Genomic DNA, 20,032 nt, shown 5'->3' with positions numbered 1-20,032 from the left:
TAAAGGACTAGAGTCATTTATATGCAAACAGCTCTTAAATATTACTTAATTTATTAGTATTGTAACTTGCTTTTTTATTTGAATACCATTATCTAATGTGATTAATTAGTGATTATTCTGAATGTTTTTGATTAATAGACTCTTGTGTCATTTGTTTTAAATGTATTTTAGAATCTCATTTCATATCTAAAATCCCTTATACTGTATAGTAAATTATTAGGAATTTCAAGCTATGGCATATGTTCAGAGGATTTTTAAAATGTGTATTGTATCCATCACTTTTTAAACTTTGGTTATAATGTGGTACCTTTGGATTGGGTATGTTTTTAATAGCATAATTATAGACTTGTGTATTCCAATTGGTTTTTAAATTCTTATGTTCCATTTGTCAATGTTGGTTTTGTGTTTGTGTTTCAAGCAAAGGTAATTAATAATGATATCTTTTATTTTATTCGTCTATCTCTTGAATAATTTACATGTTGAAGTCAACATGTTATAAGGTTCAAAACTTATACTTTGGAATTTAGTTTTGTACTTGAAATAATAACTTGTCTAATACTATACTTGACTGCACAGTCAACATCTGCCATTTGATTTTGCTAGATCAACTTCCTTCTAATTTAATTCATTTTGTAATCCATTTCCATAAGTATAAGATACACACTAAGTCTTGACTTATAAAAATGTTTATCAGATAAATAAACAATGATCATGTTAATTAATGATACAACTGTCTATAATTCCATTAATCTAAATAACTGGTGGATATATGCAGCATAATGCTATTTCCAATAATTCTCTATGCATGTTGCCTGATAATTCTCTTTGTATGTTATATGTTCAATATCATGCAGCCATGTTTGTTTTGATCATCATCATGTTAATGAAGAGCGTTGGCAGAGTAATGTAAGGCTATCAAGAGTGCTTGGGACTCCTGTGATATCCTTCCTGCAAACCAAGAAGGTAGTACCCTGTCTCTTCACCAGGAAACTCCATTTCTGACCTTTTTGCTATTTTTAGTAGACATATTATTTATCTCTCCTGGATTTTGCATTTTGATTGAGCTAGGAAGCTTGGCTTCTTGATACAATCATCATTCAGAATTATTCAAATCTTCGTGGAGTATTCACAGCAAAAAAGGACTCCAAGTAGAATTGGACTGTTCTTCACCAGCATGGTCCAGGTTGACCGTATTACAATTTTAGACTGATTTAACCATTTCAATTCATGCCGCAATGCTAAGCTAAATCGCAAATTTGTATTTGATAACCACTCTTTGTGTTGATTGAAGGGAAGTGATTTTGATGTATGTGACGAATGTACAAATTAGTCTCTTAGGGAAAGACAAGTATATTTGTAAACCATATGACTACCTTATTTAAGAAAACTTTCGAGGCAAAGACTTAGGGAGGGTTCAGTGGATCGATCAGTTCCCTATCAGGTAATCCTCCTAGACCTAGCCCAGTTAACGAGGTGTTACAAGGTATGACCATATGGTGGTAATTTCTGAGGTGATCAGCATGTCAAGCAAGCAATGTGTCTGATTTCCTTCCCACTGTGGGATCTAGTTTATCAGGATCTGTAGCCCTTGAAGAGTGTGTTGCTGTGGCTGAAGAACATTAGGGTCTCAATTGGGGACTGTTAACTCTAGAATTTACACTATCAACAGGTCTTTAGAGTGTAGCCTCTCAACTAGGAACTCTAACCTCTCTTTTCAGCTTTTCGGTTCTGCTCTGATTCCACCCTGTGCTGGAGAAAGGACTTTTGTTGAACTAGCCCTACCGGGTTCTAGTTGTACCCCACTGTTAGATCAGGAGACTGATGTTACTGTGACCAGACTGTGAAGGGGCAGTCAAGGTCACAGCTGATTGCTTCTTCCAGCCTTCCTTGTGTGGAGCAAGCCCTTCAGGCAACCTCTAAGTGTCGTCTTGCAGGGTACAAGGGTTCCTCATAGATGGTTGTGGTAGAAAGTGGCTCTCTCCAGCTACAGGTTGGAAATTCAGGGAATGTTTTAGTGTCTCGTTCCCCATGAATTGGGGATGTGGTTCTAAGAAGAGTCGGGTTGAAGCCCAGATCCACCCTGCACAAGATGGGTCACCACTCATGGCTCATGCATTATTTTTTCCTCCGTCAGCCATCATGATCACAGCTAGGAAGTTCTTCTGGGTTGTGGCACGACCTCCAAGGTGATGAAGGAGGGGGACATTCAATCTCTGCCTTTGGAAGGATAAACACCTTCACCCAAGAGGCTCTTGTGGAGTTGTAGTTGACCATCGCAACACAGGAACATAAAGATTTCCATCAGTGTCCAGATTTCTCGAGGATATACAATGGGCAAAGAAACGAAACCCAATTCCACATAGGTTAACAGGAGAATTCTTTAGACAAGGGAGACAGATGGTTTCGAGTAATCAGCAGAGTATGTAGGTTGGAAGTAACAAACCAGCCTTTCTGGCTTCTGTCTAGGCCAAAAGCAGCGGGGCTCACTTGGGTAAATAAGAGGATGTACCAGCTCTGTCACCAGTACCTCGTAACTCTTTATGGGAGATGACCAACCTCCAGAAGAACCACATCATGAGCAGGCTGGGGTATCACTGGAGGAATGTGCCAAACTTGAGATATCTGTGTCTAAGGTTCAGCAGAACCTTATCATAATGGGATGGCTTTGGGGCTCCCGGATGGGTCTTCTCAGAGCCGTGGAGCTGCATCGACCTCTCTATGATCTGGTGGTCAACTCCATAAACCTATCCAATCCATCCAAGAGTTTTGCCTCAGTAAGGGTTTTTGTCATAGGGACTACAGCCCTTGTGTGTGAAGGTAGGGATTGCCATCAACACAAACGGTAGGCTTTGGAGGAACTGGATCCTAACCCTTGGGTCTTTCAGTTTATGAGGTATGGGTAAAGGATTCCCCTCAAACAACTAACACCCCTATTGAATAGTCCAATAGCTTTCAACTCACGCCAAGAGTTGTTGGAGAAGGGATTATCTCTTCAGGCATTGATCCCTTGTCTGAACCATTTTGTAACAGAGACTCATTTCAAAATGGAGTCTTCAAGGTCGCGCCTTTCGTCATTTAGATAAGGTAACTGCTTCTTGTCACTCCCATCCAAACTGTCTTTATATACCCGAGGTTTTTCTGGAAACAGGAGATACTGTATTATTATTATTACTTTATTCAGAAAACCAGCATGCTATAACCCCAAGGGCTAAAACTGAAAATAGTCCAGTAAGGAAAGGAAATATGGAAACAGAATAGTGTGCCTGAGTGTATCCTCAAGTAAGAAAGAAAACTCTAACCTAAGACAGTGGAAGACCATAGTACAGAGGCTATGGTACTATCCAATACTAGAGAACAGTGGTTTGATTTTGGAGTGTTCTCCAAGAAGAGCTGCTACCCTTCTACCCTTATCTAGTTGAAAGTAGTCACTGAACAAGGACAATGCAGTAGTTTACCCCATGAGTAGAAAATAATTTTTTGGTTTTCTTAGTGTTGTTAGATGTACATGTATAAGGAAAGAGGAGAATGTGTAAAGAATAGGCTGGTATATTTGGTTTATGTGTAGGCAAAGGAAAAATGAGCCGTAACCGGAATAGGTGGCTGGTACCTTGGTCAACTTACTACCTATGGCAGTTCATGGTTCTTTGCTTTGTCCTGACGACAGCATCTCTAGCACCTGTGGGGACTGTTCTTCACAGGGGAGGGATAAGGATGATGAGATTCTTGGACAATCGGGTCTTCCTGTCGAGCTTGGGACTGGAAGCCATTCACACGAGCGACATAATCCTATGATTTTACAACAAATTGGGTATCCAAATCAATATAGAGAAGTGTATCGTAATCTGCAGTCAAGTTTTGATCTATCAGGGGGATGAACATCAAATCTTCAATTATGAAGTATTTCTCAAGTTGAGTCACATCCAGGCACTACAGGAATGCAATGCAAAGGAAGAAGACTTGAACTATTTCAACACCAACCCCACAACTTTTATGAGAAAGAGGATCATTCTTTTGAGGTTTAATGTATAGAGATGATCAGACAGACACTTTTCTGGTGATCTGATTCAGTGAACCTGAACCAAGGTCTTTAACAGTTGATCTCATTCCCAGATATAGATATCCTGTGGTTTTCTGATTCCTGGTGGAGAAATTTGATAGGGGACCGATTTGTCGGGGACTTGAACAATGCAGGAATCTAAGGAATCCATCCATTGTGGGGAGCTTCTAACAATCCAGCTGGCCCTCTCTCACTTTGATCTTGTATCACGGTGTTCACCAACAGCTATATCAAAAACATTGGATGACCTCTCACAAGAGATTCTGTCATGGGCAGCGTGAAAGAAGGTGACTCTTATGCCACAATTCATCAGGGGCCAGGCTAATGTGACGGCAGACACTTGGATTTGAATGGATCGTAAACTAACAAGAGGTAGCCAACTTTTGTAATTGATAGGACTATATGGCCAGTAATGATGAATGCATTTGCCACAGCAATGAACCACAGGCTTCGGACATACTTAAGTCCCCACATCAATTTGGGGTCTGGGGGAACAGATGCAGGGCTTCAAGACTGGAGGTATCTTCTGGGTTATGCTTTATCTCCAGTTTCTCTGATAAGGAATGTACTGCACAAACTGAGGGAGTCCATACATTACAGTCTTACTTAGGTCACACTCTTCTGGCCTCAAACAGATTGGTCTGTAGACATCTTGTAGTTGTCAGTAGACACTCTAAGGTGGTTGCCTGTCAGAGAGGACCTCCCTAAACAACCTCATCGACACATTTTTTATCTTGGACCACAAATTCTAGCTAATTGCATGGAGACTATTCACAGATTTGCCAGCGCTCAAGGAGTCTCCTGGTAGCTGGTCTAACAAGTTTCCTTTGCTTGAAAGTCTTCACTCATATAAACTGCCAGTACAAGAGGAAAATATTCAGGAAGTGGTGTAAGAACTCAAAACACCATCTCAAAACCAACAGTTTTCAAGGTAGCAGATTTCCTGCTCTTTTGTGAAGGAAAGCAACTGTCTGTTCCAGCCATCAGAGGATACATAGCTATGTTATCTTCAGTTTTCAAATTTGCATAGAAATTCTTAGAAGGACAATTTCAGTTCCCTCATGGAATTTGGATCTGGTACTTAAGGCTTCAACTAGAGCCCTACAAACCACTAGAATCTAGATCTTTGAACCAAATCAAGAGGGTTAGAAGGGTTTTCGAATTTCTGGCACTTCAGTAGGGGTGGCTAGGAGGAAAAGGAATTTTGTTTTTGAACTAAGCGCCAGAATTCAGAATGAAAACATTCATTCAGCAGTCCTCTTTCCCGGGAATTCATTTTGATGTGTCTCAACAAAGAGAAGCTTCTGTGCCAAGTAAGAGCTATTTGTTGCTACCTGAACAGGATGAAGATGATCCAGCAGTATCTTAAATCACTCTGGCTTGCCTAAATGCTCGAACAAGGTCTTATCTAAGAATGTAGTGGCCTTCCTTCTTAGACAGGTCATTGTGCTGGCATCAGAGCCTTCGCACCCCTCATCGTCTCAAGGGAGAGCATCAGGAGCCCACAGTATTAAGATTATGGTTACGTCTGTATGCTTTGGACCAACATGTCTGTCTTCCATCCTGAAGGCCAAGACATGGAGGTCCAACTCTTGTTTTTTTCCCAATCTTATTTAAAAAGGAAAATTAGTACATCATAATTTCAGTTCCTTAGGTCCTATTGTAGCAGTTGACGGAGTCATTGTTTAACCACTGTGATTGCTTTACTCTCCTCTGTATACTGAACTTGGCTGAACTAATCTCAATGAAAGTGCCCTTGTTAGTCAGAGATTTCACAGTGGAAGTCCTTGTGATTTAGCTATTGAATCCCTTCAACAGAAGTGCTATACGAAGGGCTTAGATGGGAGAGGATCACTAGACCAATGGCTTATCAACACAGTAATCATAAAGGATGCCTAGACAGTAGATCCTTATGGACTTATCCCTGACATGGCCACTGATTGACAAACTGCAACACACCACATTGTCAGAAGTCAAACTAGTTAAGCTACAATTCAGGCAACCTTCCTAGCATCATACTGATCATTTCCCCCATCTTACTAACTGTGGGGAATCAGGAGATGTTAATTGTACAGTTGAGTGTTAGATAAATGTAATTTTGTATTTCAAATTAGTTTTCTAATACCCGCACAATCAACATCAGATCCCCTCCCACCTACCCTACTATTAAAGATCAGAGCAGGAACAGGTTTTCCCTACACCTGTAGAAGATCAGAAGTGGTGTTTCCTGGTGATGAGGCAGGATACTATAGTTTGTTTGTAGGAAGAATATTACACAAGTCTTGAGTGCTCTTGGGTGCATTCCATCGCTCTTCAGGTCTCTCTTGACACAAAATTTTAGCCGGCCGATTGCTCTTGTCAGAACAAACACGATGGGTAGCAGACGACAGGCGTAGAGAATTATTAGAAATCCTACTATGCTACCTACATCCCCCAGTTCATTAAATGAATGGAATTAGTTCTATCGTTAATCAACATGATCATTTTCCCTTGTCATAAGACACACCTTTTTACTAGAAAAATGCTCCGAAAAATAACCCTGCATCTTAACACAAATAAATTTGTTTTTATATTGCTCTTCGCTTAATGAAGTTCTGCAGCAAGCAAGTTATTTGTTTATTTTGGAAATCAGCTGATGAGTTGCTAACCTCCTTTTACAAGCAAACATGCCAACTATTGGTCTCCTAGTAGAGAACGCTGTGCCATATTAATTTATGTAGTATGTATCTATTTTCTCATATTTTGTTAATATTTTATAAATAAGCAATATTTTGATAACAATTTTGTTGCCTGAGTTCCAAAATAATACAAACAGACAGTTGTTGAATACGACCTTGGTAAACACCTCACTGTTAGTTGAGTGCAGTGTTACCAATTTAGAAGAAAAGTAACTAGACCTACAGTCCCATACATTAGCAAAAGTATTGCACCTAGAGGAATTTCTAGAGCTTTTTTTGATCAATAATTACTTTTGTGGGAAAATGTGTAGGCTATATGAGGAATTTGGGAAATATTACTGGAATTTTACTTCCTTACCAAAAGTTGATTAAGAACGTTAGCAGCACTGTGTTCATGTAAACAATACTTGAAACAGCAAACACTAAACGTGTAGTTGTGGTGACAACTGTGATAGGTTTAGAGGTTTCTTATGTGAAAATGTAATAAAATTGGGATAACCGGCATGGAACTAATTAACATTACCAAAATATGAGAATTTACTGTGCCAAACAAAAATCACACTGACTAGGAATTGCTGCTAGGATAATTTGTAAAATCCTAATTTTTTTTCCCCAAAAAACTGCTTTGCTGATTTAAGGGTGCATCTTAGCATTTGTAGCGTCTTATGACACGGGAAATATGGTAATTATACTTTTATAAAATTGGGTACTTAATGTGTATACTGTGTTATACTTACGTAAATGGATTACAGAGTAAATTGAATTAGAAAGCAAGTTTCTGAAGCAAGATCTATTGGTAGATTTAATTATGCGTGTGAGTAATAGAAAACAAATTCTAAATTCAAAATTAATTTTTTTCAGCCACATACACACGTGAAAGGGTAAGGGAAAGATCACCACAGTACCGAACTGTACAGCGTCGAGAAAGTTCATACAACGGTAACAGTAGTCATAAAATGGTGAGTAATAAGGGATTGTGGTTCTTTGTCTTGTGCATTTAAGGGAGAATTGTGAATGCCTTTTGAATATTGAAAGGTTTGTGCTTGTATAAATGTAAATAATATTTTTCCTTATGATTTGTTTTGATTTTATTTGATTTGTTGATTCTTATCGAAAGGAACCCACTAGATTTATCATAAGCCTCATTACTTACTAAACTACAATATGGTGGAGCAACATAGCTATTTAGTTTGGTGATGTATTTTATTCTTTTTCTTTCTTCTGGATGGAGTATTTTATGAGGATTTTGTATGCAGATAGTGTGTAAGGTTTTGTTCCCAATGCTCCTCATTCTTTAGTTAGTACTAAATCTCAGAACCCTGATAACTCCACTTCTTCATCATACAGTCCCCATAAAACCAACTACCAGGAGAATTCTATTCCTATAGGTTCATCAGGTACAAGTACAGTCTGCCTATTGGAAGTCGACAAAAATATTGTATTCTCGCACTGTTGACATTACTGTACTCCTAAACCATCATCAAAAAAAAATTATTTCTACAGGGTAACTAAAAAGCAAGTAGAACTACTACCCAAAAATATCAAACTAAGCAAGATGACCAGATTCCTGTACAGAACAGGTTTGACACATTAGTTACCTATTGACGCCAACGTTATGGATCTTGAACCCCCTGAAATAAAAATCTGATAGTAAAAAATAAACATGTTTGAAAGTACCACTCCATAATAAAAAAATAAAGCAAATAATGAAGAATATTTGAATAACCCAAAGAGTTATCATCTTGAGTTAATCTACAGGAAGGTTCATTTGTGTATGTATCAAATCCATTTGATGCGAAAACAGAAATATTGCCTCAACTCTCAGCCTCTTAATATAAACCTAACATCATGACTGATTAAGCAGGTAGTAAAGATTGAGATCCATAAGAGATTAATTAAGCAGGTAGTAAAGATTGAGGTCCATAAGAGCCATATGATACTCGGGTGGCTGATGGAAACCTAACTACAATGTATTCCTTGGAGAAATAAATTAATCTCCAGTTATAGGCTTTGAAAGAATGATTTCATGCATATGCTGAAATTGTATGAGGGTGCCAAATTAACTCCTTAAAGCTAAGCTTTGTTACAGAGGCTGAAAGTGTAAGTAGATGAAATTAAATATCAGAAACCAGACAACTTTTCTGATAAGGGTGAGGGAGAGGAAAAGGTGAGAGTAATAATGAAGAAAATAGTTGCATAGGTGTGTTCGTGGATGCACTTCCACACCTATGGGGTGACCTAATTGTCTCACCATTCTCTCATTCATCCCAATTGCCATATCAGGATGCCCCTGGTGGGTTCCCGATAGCCTCAGTCAGTGTTATCCCAATCATACAGCTCGTCTAGTCAAAGTCCCATGGTATTTTCTGGGGTGGATCTCTCCTCTCAGTCAGCCTTACCTTTGAGGATTCTACCAGTCCATGGAATACAAGAAGGGAGTGTCTTAAAATCCTATTTTTTCTGACTTTTGAGGGAATCAAATGATAATTTGCTTCATCTGTCAATGCCAATGACTGCCCATGTCAGGTAAAAACTTGTGAAGTTGGGTACATGCCCAATGATCACCTGCAAAAATCTGTTTCACGGAAGATGGAAACAGGGTTCTGGAGATTCTATCCAATGGTACTTCCTTTTATCTTTGGGAAGTTACCTACAAGGTCTTGTGAACACTTTTCCTTTGGCCTGTAGTAGCTGCTCAATATGTTTTGTTGCCAGTTCAGCTCCCTCACATGACAGAGAATTATTTCCTGAGGTAATGCTTCAGGTATAAATTTAGAATGAAAGGTAGAATGACTAAATCTTTTACCTTTTCCTCTCTTTTTTTCGGGTTAAGATAGCTAAGACTATTATGTGATGCACCAGCTGACGTCAGCAAGTTCCATGCTAAAAAACCATTCTTTATAAATTAGATCCGTGAAGAAGTCCCAGCCTGCTGTTCAAGGGGAAGAGTGGAAGTGTGTCTTGTTTGACACTTAGAATAGTATTTACTTAATACTTGTTTCTCATTAACTAATACTGACCCAGAGCCTAACAGCTTCTGCACCCATATAATCAACTTATTAGGATTAAAGTGATCTTCTTAGCTCCCATCTGAGATCACCAAGGAGGACACTTCCAGGGGGAAAAATCCTTTGTTTGGTTCACCGGGGCTGCTCCCCACTAAGAAATGAATTTCCTATGAAAGTTTTTATTTTTAAAAGTAGTTTGTATATTTCCTAGATATTCAGTCTTAAGTCTTGAAATTTATTTCAAATCCTTAGGCATGAGGTAAAAAGTGTCTGAACTTTAATGGGCAAGTGAGCGTGTTGATCTCTGCCACCCCAGTTTCATTACCTAACTACCTTGTACTGAAGTATCTTAGGTAGTAGATTGGCCAGGGCACCAGCCGCCCGTTGAGATACTACCGCAAGAGAGTTAGGGGGTTCTTTGACTGGCCAGACAGTACTACATTGGATCCTTCTCTCTGGTTACGGTTCACTTTCCCTTAGCCTACACAGACATCGAATAGTCTGGCCTATTCTTTACAGATTCTCCTCTGTCCTCATACACCTAACAACATTGAGATTACCAAACAATTCTTCTTCACCCAAAGGGATTAGCTACGGCAATGTAATTGCTCAGTGGCTACTTTCCTCTTGGTAAGGGTAGAAGAGACTCTTTAGCTATGGTAAGCAGCTCTTCTAGGAGAAGGACACTCCAAAATCAAACCATTGTTCTCTAGTCTTGGGGAGTGTTATAGCCTCTGTACCATGGTCTTCCACTGTCTTTGGTTAGAGTTCTCTTTCTTGAGGGTACACTCGGACACACTGTTCTATCTAGTTTCTCTTCCTCTTGTTTTGTTGAAGTTTTTATTGTTTATATAGGAAATATTTATTAAAATGTTGTTACTATTCTTAAAATATTTAATTTTTCCTTATTTCCTTTCCTCACTGGGCTATTTTCCCTGTTGGGGCCCCTTGGGCTTATAGCATTCGGCTTTTCCAACTAGGGTTGTAGCTTAGCATTTAATAATAATAATAATACCAAATAAGGACTTAGAGTTTGGAGAGCTAGGAAAAATATAAATTACATATTCAATTTATTATATTTGAAGGATATTGACAAGGTTTTATGATTAAATGAGAATGCATATACAATATATAACAATTTTAACATAATTATGTTGTGTTACATCTATATGTTGAAATATTAATATACATACATACATATACCAAGGCACTTCCCCCAATTTTGGGGGGTAGCCGACATCAACAAATGAAACAAAACAAAAAGGGGACCTCTACTCTCTACGTTCCTCCCAGCCTAACAAGGGACTCAACCGAGTTCAGCTGGTACTGCTAGGGTGCCACAGCCCACCCTCCCACATTATCCACCACAGATGAAGCTTCATAATGCTGAATCCCCTACTGCTGCTACCTCCACGGTCATCTAAGGCATCGGAGGAAGCAGCAGGGCCTACCGGAACTGCGTCATAATCGCTCACCATTCATTCCTATTTCTAGCACGCTCTCTTCTCTCTCTCACATCTATCCTCCTATCACCCAGAGCTTCCTTCACTCCATCCATCCACCCAAACTTTGGCCTTCCTCTCGTACTTCTCCCATCAACTCTTGCATTCATCACCTTCTTTAGCAGACAGTCATTTTCCATTCTCTCAACATGGCCAAACCATCTCAACACATTCATATCCACTCTAGCTGCTAACTCATTTCTTACACCCGTTCTCACTCTCACCACTTCGTTCCTAACCCTATCTACTCGAGATACACCAGCCATACTCCTTAGACACTTCATCTCAAACACATTCAATTTCTGTCTCTCCATCACTTTCATTCCCCACAACTCCGATCCATACATCACAGTTGGTACAATCACTTTTCATATAGAACTCTCTTTACATTTATGCCCAACCCTCTATTTTTTACTACTCCCTTAACTGCCCCCAACACTTTGCAACCTTCATTCACTCTCTGACGTACATCTGCTTCCACTCCACCATTTGCTGCAACAACAGACCCCAAGTACTTAAACTGATCCACCTCCTCAAGTAACTCTCCATTCAACATGACATTCAACCTTGCACCACCTTCCCTTCTCGTACATCTCATAACCTTACTCTTACCCACATTAACTCTCATTTTCCTTCTCTCACACACACTTCCAAATTCTGTCACTAAACGGACAAGCTTCTCTTCTGTGTTTGCAACCAGTACAGTATCATCCGCAAACAACAACTGATTTACCTCCCATTCATGGTCATTCTCGTCTACCTGTTTTAATCCTCGTCCAAGCACTCGAGCATTCACCTCTCTCACCACTCCATCAACATACAAGTTAAACTACCACGGTGACATCACACATCCCTGTCTCAGCCCCACTCTCACCGGAAACCAATCACTCACTTCATTTCCTATCCTAACACATGCTTTACTACCTTTGTAGAAACTTTTCACTGCTTGCAACAACCTTCCACCAACTCCATATAACCTCATCACATTCCACATTGCTTCCCTATCAACTCTATCATACGCTTTCTCCAGATCCATAAACGTAACATACACCTTACCTTTTGCTAAATATTTCTCGCATATCTGCCTTATTGTAAAAATCTGATTCATACAACCCCTACCTCTTCTAAAACCACCCTGTACTTCTAAGATTGCATTCTCTGTTTTATCCTTGATCCTATTAATCATTACTCTACCATACACTTTTCCAACTACGCTTAACAAACTAATACCTCTTGAATTACAACACTCATGCGTATCTCCTTTACCCTTATATAGTGGTACAATACATGCACAAACCCAATCTACTGGTACCATTGACAACACAAAACCCATATTAAACAATCTCACCAACCATTTAAGTACAGTCACACCCCCTTCCTTACACATCTCAGCTCTCACACCATCCGTACCAGATGCTTTTCCTACTCTCGTTTCATCTAGTGCTCTCCTCACTTCCATCTATTGTGATCTCTCTCTCATTCTCATCTCCCATCACTGGCACCTCAACACCTGCAACAGCAATTATATCTGCCTCCCTATTATCCTCAACATTCAGCAAACTTTATATTCCGCCCACCTTTTCCTTGCCTCCTCTCCTTTTAACAACCTTCCATTTCAATCTTTCACTGTCTCTTCAATTCTTGAGCCAGCCTTCCTTACTCTCTTCACTTCTTTCCAAAACTACTTCTTATTCTCTTCATATGAATTACCCAATCCCTGACCCCACCTAATATAAGTAATATATATGGGAAACTTTTCTGTTACTTTTGAATTTTATATAGTTTTCCATTTATAAAAATCTTATACATGCAATAGTTTATTTGTGAAATTGTTTTAGCCTTTTTTAAATTGCTTTTGTATGCTAAATTTTAATTATACAGGTAGAGAAAATGCGTACAGGAAGACTGCTTTCCTTTCAAATGTATAAATCAGTAAATAGGGATGATATACATATACATTAGAATATATTTTTCATGTAAATTGGAAATCTATAAATATATAATTTATGGCTTTTATTATTTCTCTTATTGCAGACATATCAAGATTTCATGAGAGAAATGCGAGAATTTCACACAAGAGCTCCCAGCAATCTACCTCCCATGGCATTTCCGCCACCGGTAAGAAAACAATAATTGTGAAAGTTGTATAGGTACAGTTTGCATTCATTTATTTATAATATATCTATGTATGTATGTAAATGTATACACAAACACACACACACACATATATATATATATATATATATATATGTATATATACGCACACACAGGTGTACCTTGCTCAACGCCAATAATTCGTTCCAGGAGAGGCAACTTGAGACAAAAAACGACTTGGTCGAATTTTTTTTCAGGCCCTCAAACAACAACTCTCTCTCTCTCCCTTAAATTATTTTTTTAATAATAGCAGTACGCTATCTCTTCAAAGATTTTTCCTCTTTTCTTATTGATAACAGTATTCTTCATCCCTTGGACATCAGATTTGATTTTTTGTCTTAACCTTACTTGAACAATTGTCGATACAGTTGCCTGACTCATCCCAAAAGATTGAGCAACTGATATAACCTTTTCACCCTTTACATTGCATTTTATCATAGCTAGTTTATTATCCCACGTTATAGCATGACACTTAGCACTTACGCTACGAATTTTCTTAGGAGCCATTAGGGAAAAGTTACAAATGAATGAGAATGAGAGAGTAGGCGATAATCAGTCATATAGTGTGCATGTGCCTAAACTAGACTGGATATAAATTTCGTAGGCATCATATTTGGCGTATTCAACAATGGCAAACAGTCGCTATTGGAACTACCAAGGAAAATACTGTACCAATACAATATTGAGCTCTTAAAGACTGCTAAACACAGTCACGTGTGTTTTAATGTTTCATATTGTAGGATTTATGATGATTATACTACAGTATTAACATTTACAGTAAATGTTCATGTTTACCCCCGCCAAGGAGGTTATGCAAAAGTCTGTTTATTTGTCTTGTGTGTCTCTGGACAGGATTGTGTTAAAATTACTTAACGGATTTTGTTAAAATTTTCTTTGAAGATAAACCTTAGGTGATGGAGCTAAGGTCTATCTTTATCTTCAGTGAATTTTAGAGCTGATCCGGATCCAGATTTTAATTTTTCATGTGTCTGTGGTTGGATTACGTCAAAGCTACTCAAGATATTGTAACAAAATTTTTACCATAGATAGATCTTAGGTCATGGATAACCTCATTGAATTTTGAAAATGATCTAGATCTGGATTTGCATTTTTTGCCATTTTAAAGATAACTGACAAAACTACTCGACGGATTTGGGCAAAATTTTTACCGCAAATATATCATGGATCATTTACGACTCCATTAAATTTTGGAGATGATCCGGATTCCAGTTTTATTTATTTATTTGTGTGTGGAGAGTATTACATTAAAACAACTCAATGGATTTTGATGAAAAATTTCACGATAGATAGATATTAGGTCATGGATGACTACATAGAATTTTGGAGATGATCCAAATCCGTATCCGGATTCTAGGTCAGGATTTGCATTTGCACTATTTTAAAGAACGTCAAAACTGCCCGACGGATTTTGACGAAATTTTCACCACATAGATCTTAGGTTATGGACGACCCCATTAAAGTTTGGAGATCATCCGGGTCCAGTTTCTAAATTGGGATTTTCATATTTCACCATTAAAAGATATTTGTCAAAACAAATTGATGTATTCTAAAAAAATTTCCACCATAGATAGATCTTAGGCCATGGATGACTCCATTAACCTTTGGCAGAGGTCAGAAATTTTCTTATTGCTCTTTTTTAATATTATTATGTACAGTACACTTTTTCTTAGTTATTCCAGAGTACCATGGTTCATATGCTTTTAATGCTTTATTTTTGGTGGAAAAATATAATAAAACCCCTTATTATATTTATTTTCACCTATCTTGTACTTCATTTTATTGTCTTATAGGGATAGGATACCCCTATGTTAGGCAGTAATTTAGAAGTAGCTAAAACTACTACAGTACGGTCGCGAATTATACGATTCCCCATTTATGCGAACGCTATTTTTCAAAATTGTATCTGCGAAGCTGTTCAAAGTCTGCTAGTCAAGCACTACAAAATGTATCAAATCTATTATCTTTTTAAGTATATTGTTAGTCCTAAATACGGTGATTTATAATATATGTTACAAAACAATATTAACATTACATGCTATTAACATAATTTCATAATAAATAGCCTATTTAAGGATAAAATTCCACATCAACAATGAAATCAACTGTTAACTGTGCGAGTCCAGCTGACAAAATGTAAACAGAATTGTGGTTACGTTCTCGTCAATCTTTATCTTTCTCCAACCTTTCGATAATTTTAATGGTAGTGTTAATGATGGTACGTATATTAAAGCATTTTTGTTTAGTACAGTATATATAAAAGCTTTATTTTTCCGTTCGGGCGTTCAAGGTTTTCACGAGCAGACTGGGTTCGTTTATCGGCAGTGAATAGCCTAAACTTCGGTAACGAGTCAGCAATATTTTGTCATATTTTAAATAGTATACTGTACATTTAATTTGCAAAGATTGGTTTTGTAGAGTACACGGTATACAGTAATTATAAAAATCAATCTCTCTCTCTCTCTCTCTCTCTCTCTCTCTCTCTCTCTCTCTCTCTCTCTCTCTGTGTAAGAAATAAAACCTTAGTTCACATATGGCAACCTGAGTTTAAGAATGAAATTAACATGACTATCGTTAGTTGTGGCGATCAATTCCTCGCTTCAGGAGGTACACGAAACAAAAACACGGTATTCGATTACAACAGCTGATCTCTCTCTCTCTCTCTCTCTCTCTCTCTCTCTTTTTTTTGTGTTATACAATACTTACGAATAGATGAAGAAACCAAAATAAGTTTTCTTGAAGTGTCAGTTAAATACGAAACAAAAAAATTATACCGTGTATACATCCACTTCAATCATAGCTTAAAATACGGCATCCGATTTCGTCAGCAAACAACAATTTTTTAGGAAACATCATTTTATTCTAGAAAATTGCTTCTCTTTAAATAGTTAATTGCACTTTAAGAAAACATGTACATTTGTTTTTAAATTTTGGGTGTGTTTTAAAAATCGAGTATTGCTAACTTCTTTTTGTTTTACTTCTGGCTGTGATCGTATCACCTGATGTCTAGCTGCCGCTCTCAATAATATTCGCATACAAATACAGTAACGAAGTATTGTTTATACCATTTCTTAACTTATTCAAACCATCTATACAGTTAGTTAATATTACATAAGCACCAATGTGTTTTAACCCATCATATTTTTTGTTTAGTACTTCTAAAACACACACACTCTCTCTCTCTCTCTCTCTCTCTCTCTCTCTCTCTCTCTCTCTCTCTCTCATGAAATCTTTGTGCTTCACAAAGTATTAAATATATAAAAAATCAATTATGATTAAATTTTCCTTACTTTCTCCAAACTCGCACCATCTCTGTCACGTTGAACATTATAGCGGTAACTTGATTGTTTGATGACTTTAAAACCCGGCCTAGTACTTTCTTCTTTTACTTTTTTCTGACGGTTCCATAATTGAGGTGGGTACAAGTTGACTTATAACTGAAGTTAGGAAAAGTATTTTGAATATGAAATGGACAATTATCTTATGTAGCAGTTTAGAATTATCGTAAATTATCATTCTGTCATTAGCGGCAGTTTTTTATTGTTGATTAAACGCAAAAAAAAAAAAAAATAGTTTTCCTGCATATGTAGGAATTTATATAGATGCGGTAAATAATATTTGTAATAACATATTTACTAATAGCTTTTAATATCATTATTTATCACTTTGATCATGTGTGTTTAATGCCTTCGTTTGTGTATTATGATCGAAGATGGAGCGTAAAGTAAACGAATGGAAGGTTTCCGTTTCAGGCTGCGTCATGAAAAAAAACATTATATAAATGGCATTCATTTCATTTATTTGGAAGTTCTAAGAAAAATTAAGTAGAACATTGGTAATAACAAAATCAACATATATTCAATACTTGGTAAGATTGCTGTCGATGCAAAAACTAACCTATACACAGATGTGTAAATGCGTCTGTTTCTTCGTTATGATCAGAGATAAACGTAAACAAAACATTGGTGGTTTTTTTTTATTGTGCTTTTTGGCGTGTTTAGGAAACGCATGATATAAAATCGCCTTTATTTTGATAATTATGGATTTTCAATGATACAACAAAAGCTAGTCTATATAGTGATGGTTTTACTATTCACCAGTTGTCTTATACAATAGATATGACAAACATTAAAATTTGTCTGTATTTTGGGTCGTGTTATAACAAGAAATATATGGTGTTTATACTCATCCTGGTTGTAATTTTAACCTTTTTTCAAGTTATGAGAACTTTAAAGTATTAAATATTTGATTTATTTACAAGAACAATTTGATATTATAAAAAAATACAGTATAGTACATAGAAAGTTTTGGAAATGGGTAGTAAACACGTTTGAATGGGCAAGTTGATGGTTGCCATGGCCCCAATGAAATTATTTCTGTTAGTTGTGTGTTTCGAAAAATGCGATTTTCCATTTATACGAGGTCATTGATTGACCAAATTCTCGCATAATTCAGGACCCTACTGTACTATCAAGACAATAGTAAATTGGCTTTTTCAATATTAAACTTACCCGATAATCATGTAGCTGTCAACTCCGTTGCCCGACAGAATTCTACGGAAGGGATACGCCAGCGATCGCTATACAAGAGGGGGGTGTACTCACAAGCGCCACCTGTGGCCAGGTACTGCAGTACTTCTTGTTGACACCACCTCAATTTTTCCTCTGTCGTGCTTCCGGCAAGACGTTCATGGATACGCTTATAATTTTGGAGTCTTGTTCACGGTTTTTGGTGAAGTATTGCTCTAAGATTTCAGCTTTCGCTATTCAGGAAGTTTTATTATTAGCTTAGCTAGCTTTTGGAATTAATTTGATTAATTATGGTGACGAAGAGAGTATGAACTCTCTTTCACCTTTAAATGGCCGACCCTTCCCTTAGACGGAAGTGTTGGTGTCTAAGAGAGTATAGACTCTCTTTCTTAATTTTGCTTAACAAAAGTTATAGATTTATTTTTTATCTCTCCGCCTTTTATAGGCCTCTTCGATTAACTTCCTTTTATTATAAACTTATTAAAATTAATTTTTATATTTGTTTATATTCGACCTCTCCTAATAGTAGGCGGTCTTTTCTTGGTACCGAAGTTAATTAACATTGAGCCCGTCATTTCGGTTTTACCTGTTAACATATTATGCTATTTTAATGTTTTTGAAAGAATTTCTTTGATAGTCTCGTACTGTTTTCAAAGTTGAACTAACGTTTTGTTTTGTCTCTGCAGTTGTTGACGTTCAGAACGTTCAACTTGCGATCTATCGTTACGATAGAGAGAGAATTTTCACGGTGTCACGTTGCAGTAAGAGTAACCGTTTCTAGCGTTTTGTTCATTCTTTCTTAGCTTAATGGTTTTAATTCTAATAAAGGAACTTTTTATTTGGGAAATATTTCAGTTTTTTTCCTTTAACAATAATATGTTTTAACGATATATATGATTGGGCTCTTCTCTCAGGTTCTAAGTCGAGAGAGAGAGAGAGAGAGATAGAGACGGAGGGAGAGAGAGCTGGATAACGTTTCGTTCAAGCGAGTAACGTTGTTATCGTTTTTGCTCTTCTCCCTAGTCTCTTTAGGGGAAGAAGGTAAACGTTTCATGAGTTTTATTCTTGTTCTCAAGCTTTATGCGGTGAGAGATTTTAAACGTAGTTTATTTGATCTAGTGTTTAGTCTCTTTCCAGCCACTGAATTATTTATCTTTCATTAGATTTTTCTGTTACATTGTAATTCTGTTTTCGCAATTACTAACTTTTAAGGAAGGATAGAATTGCGTGTTTCAGGTACAAACCACTTAAAGTTTCGAGTTCAGTGAAATAAGTGCAAACAGAAAATCAAAAGTGATAAGTGATTAGCGCAAAGTGTGTCAGTGTTGTGCGTGAGGGTACTTCTGTGCGTGCCAGTCGTCCTCCCAGTCCGGGACCTCTTGCAAGCTCCCAAGCCCAGGGGAGAAGCAATGTCGAAGGGCAAAAGGGTTCGGCAGGCCTTGATCGGCGCACAGAAGTATCCTCGGTGGTTGCGGGCGTGTCTTACAGAGACCGTCACTCCCACCCGCAGACGATTGAGCCCTTATTTTGCTCGTCTGCAGAAGAAATTTCGGGGAGAAAACGCTGGACTCAGGTCTCAAGACCTCTTAAACGTAAAGTCCAGACCTCTAGAGTTCAACAACCCGGATGCAGTCATTGGGTTAGCTCTGACTCTCCGCAGTCATCAGGTGACTGCACACCTCCTAAGAGAGGTAAGGCGATGCCTCAACAGACCTCATCTTCTGTTAAGGCTTTGCCTCAACAGACCTTATCGTCTGTTGATCCCAAGATGACTTTGCTGCAGTCCATGCAGTCGCAGCTTGCGGTCTTAATGCGTGAGTTTCAGGCTGAGAAGGTTACACCTCCTCCTGCGAGCGCTCCGCCTCACCGCAGTCCAGTCTGCCAGGCGTACGAAGTTGAGGTTCCTCAAGCTACCTTACCGCGTTCGGAGTTGCCAGTTACCAGCGTTGTGCAGCAACCTTAACCTTCCTTAAGGCAACCTCAACAATGGGAGCAGGAGTCTTATGCCTTGAGGCAAGATTTTCTTGCAGTTAGACCATCTTTGAGGCTACAACCTTTTGAGGTACGACAACCTCTACCATCCTTG

The 20,032-nt window shown here is 37.8% G+C and overlaps 1 protein-coding gene across 2 annotated transcripts in view; it reads left to right on the top strand.

The window, feature by feature from the left end:
• The window catches only part of Ythdc1 (YTH domain containing 1), a 305,795-nt gene that overhangs the window by 273,261 nt on the left and 12,502 nt on the right, over positions 1-20,032 (top strand). For both annotated transcript variants that reach the window (XM_068382583.1, XM_068382575.1), the window contains 2 exons: positions 7,597-7,694; positions 13,280-13,363. In XM_068382583.1, coding sequence (XP_068238684.1) covers positions 7,597-7,694; positions 13,280-13,363 — 182 coding nt within the window. The remainder of the gene's footprint in view (positions 1-7,596; positions 7,695-13,279; positions 13,364-20,032) is intronic.

Source organism: Palaemon carinicauda, chromosome 1, assembly GCF_036898095.1.
Source record: "Palaemon carinicauda isolate YSFRI2023 chromosome 1, ASM3689809v2, whole genome shotgun sequence".
NCBI classification, from domain to species: domain Eukaryota; kingdom Metazoa; phylum Arthropoda; class Malacostraca; order Decapoda; family Palaemonidae; genus Palaemon; species Palaemon carinicauda.
The sequence above is the reverse complement of the archived record's forward strand: the minus strand, read 5'-3'. Positions and strand labels throughout refer to the sequence as shown.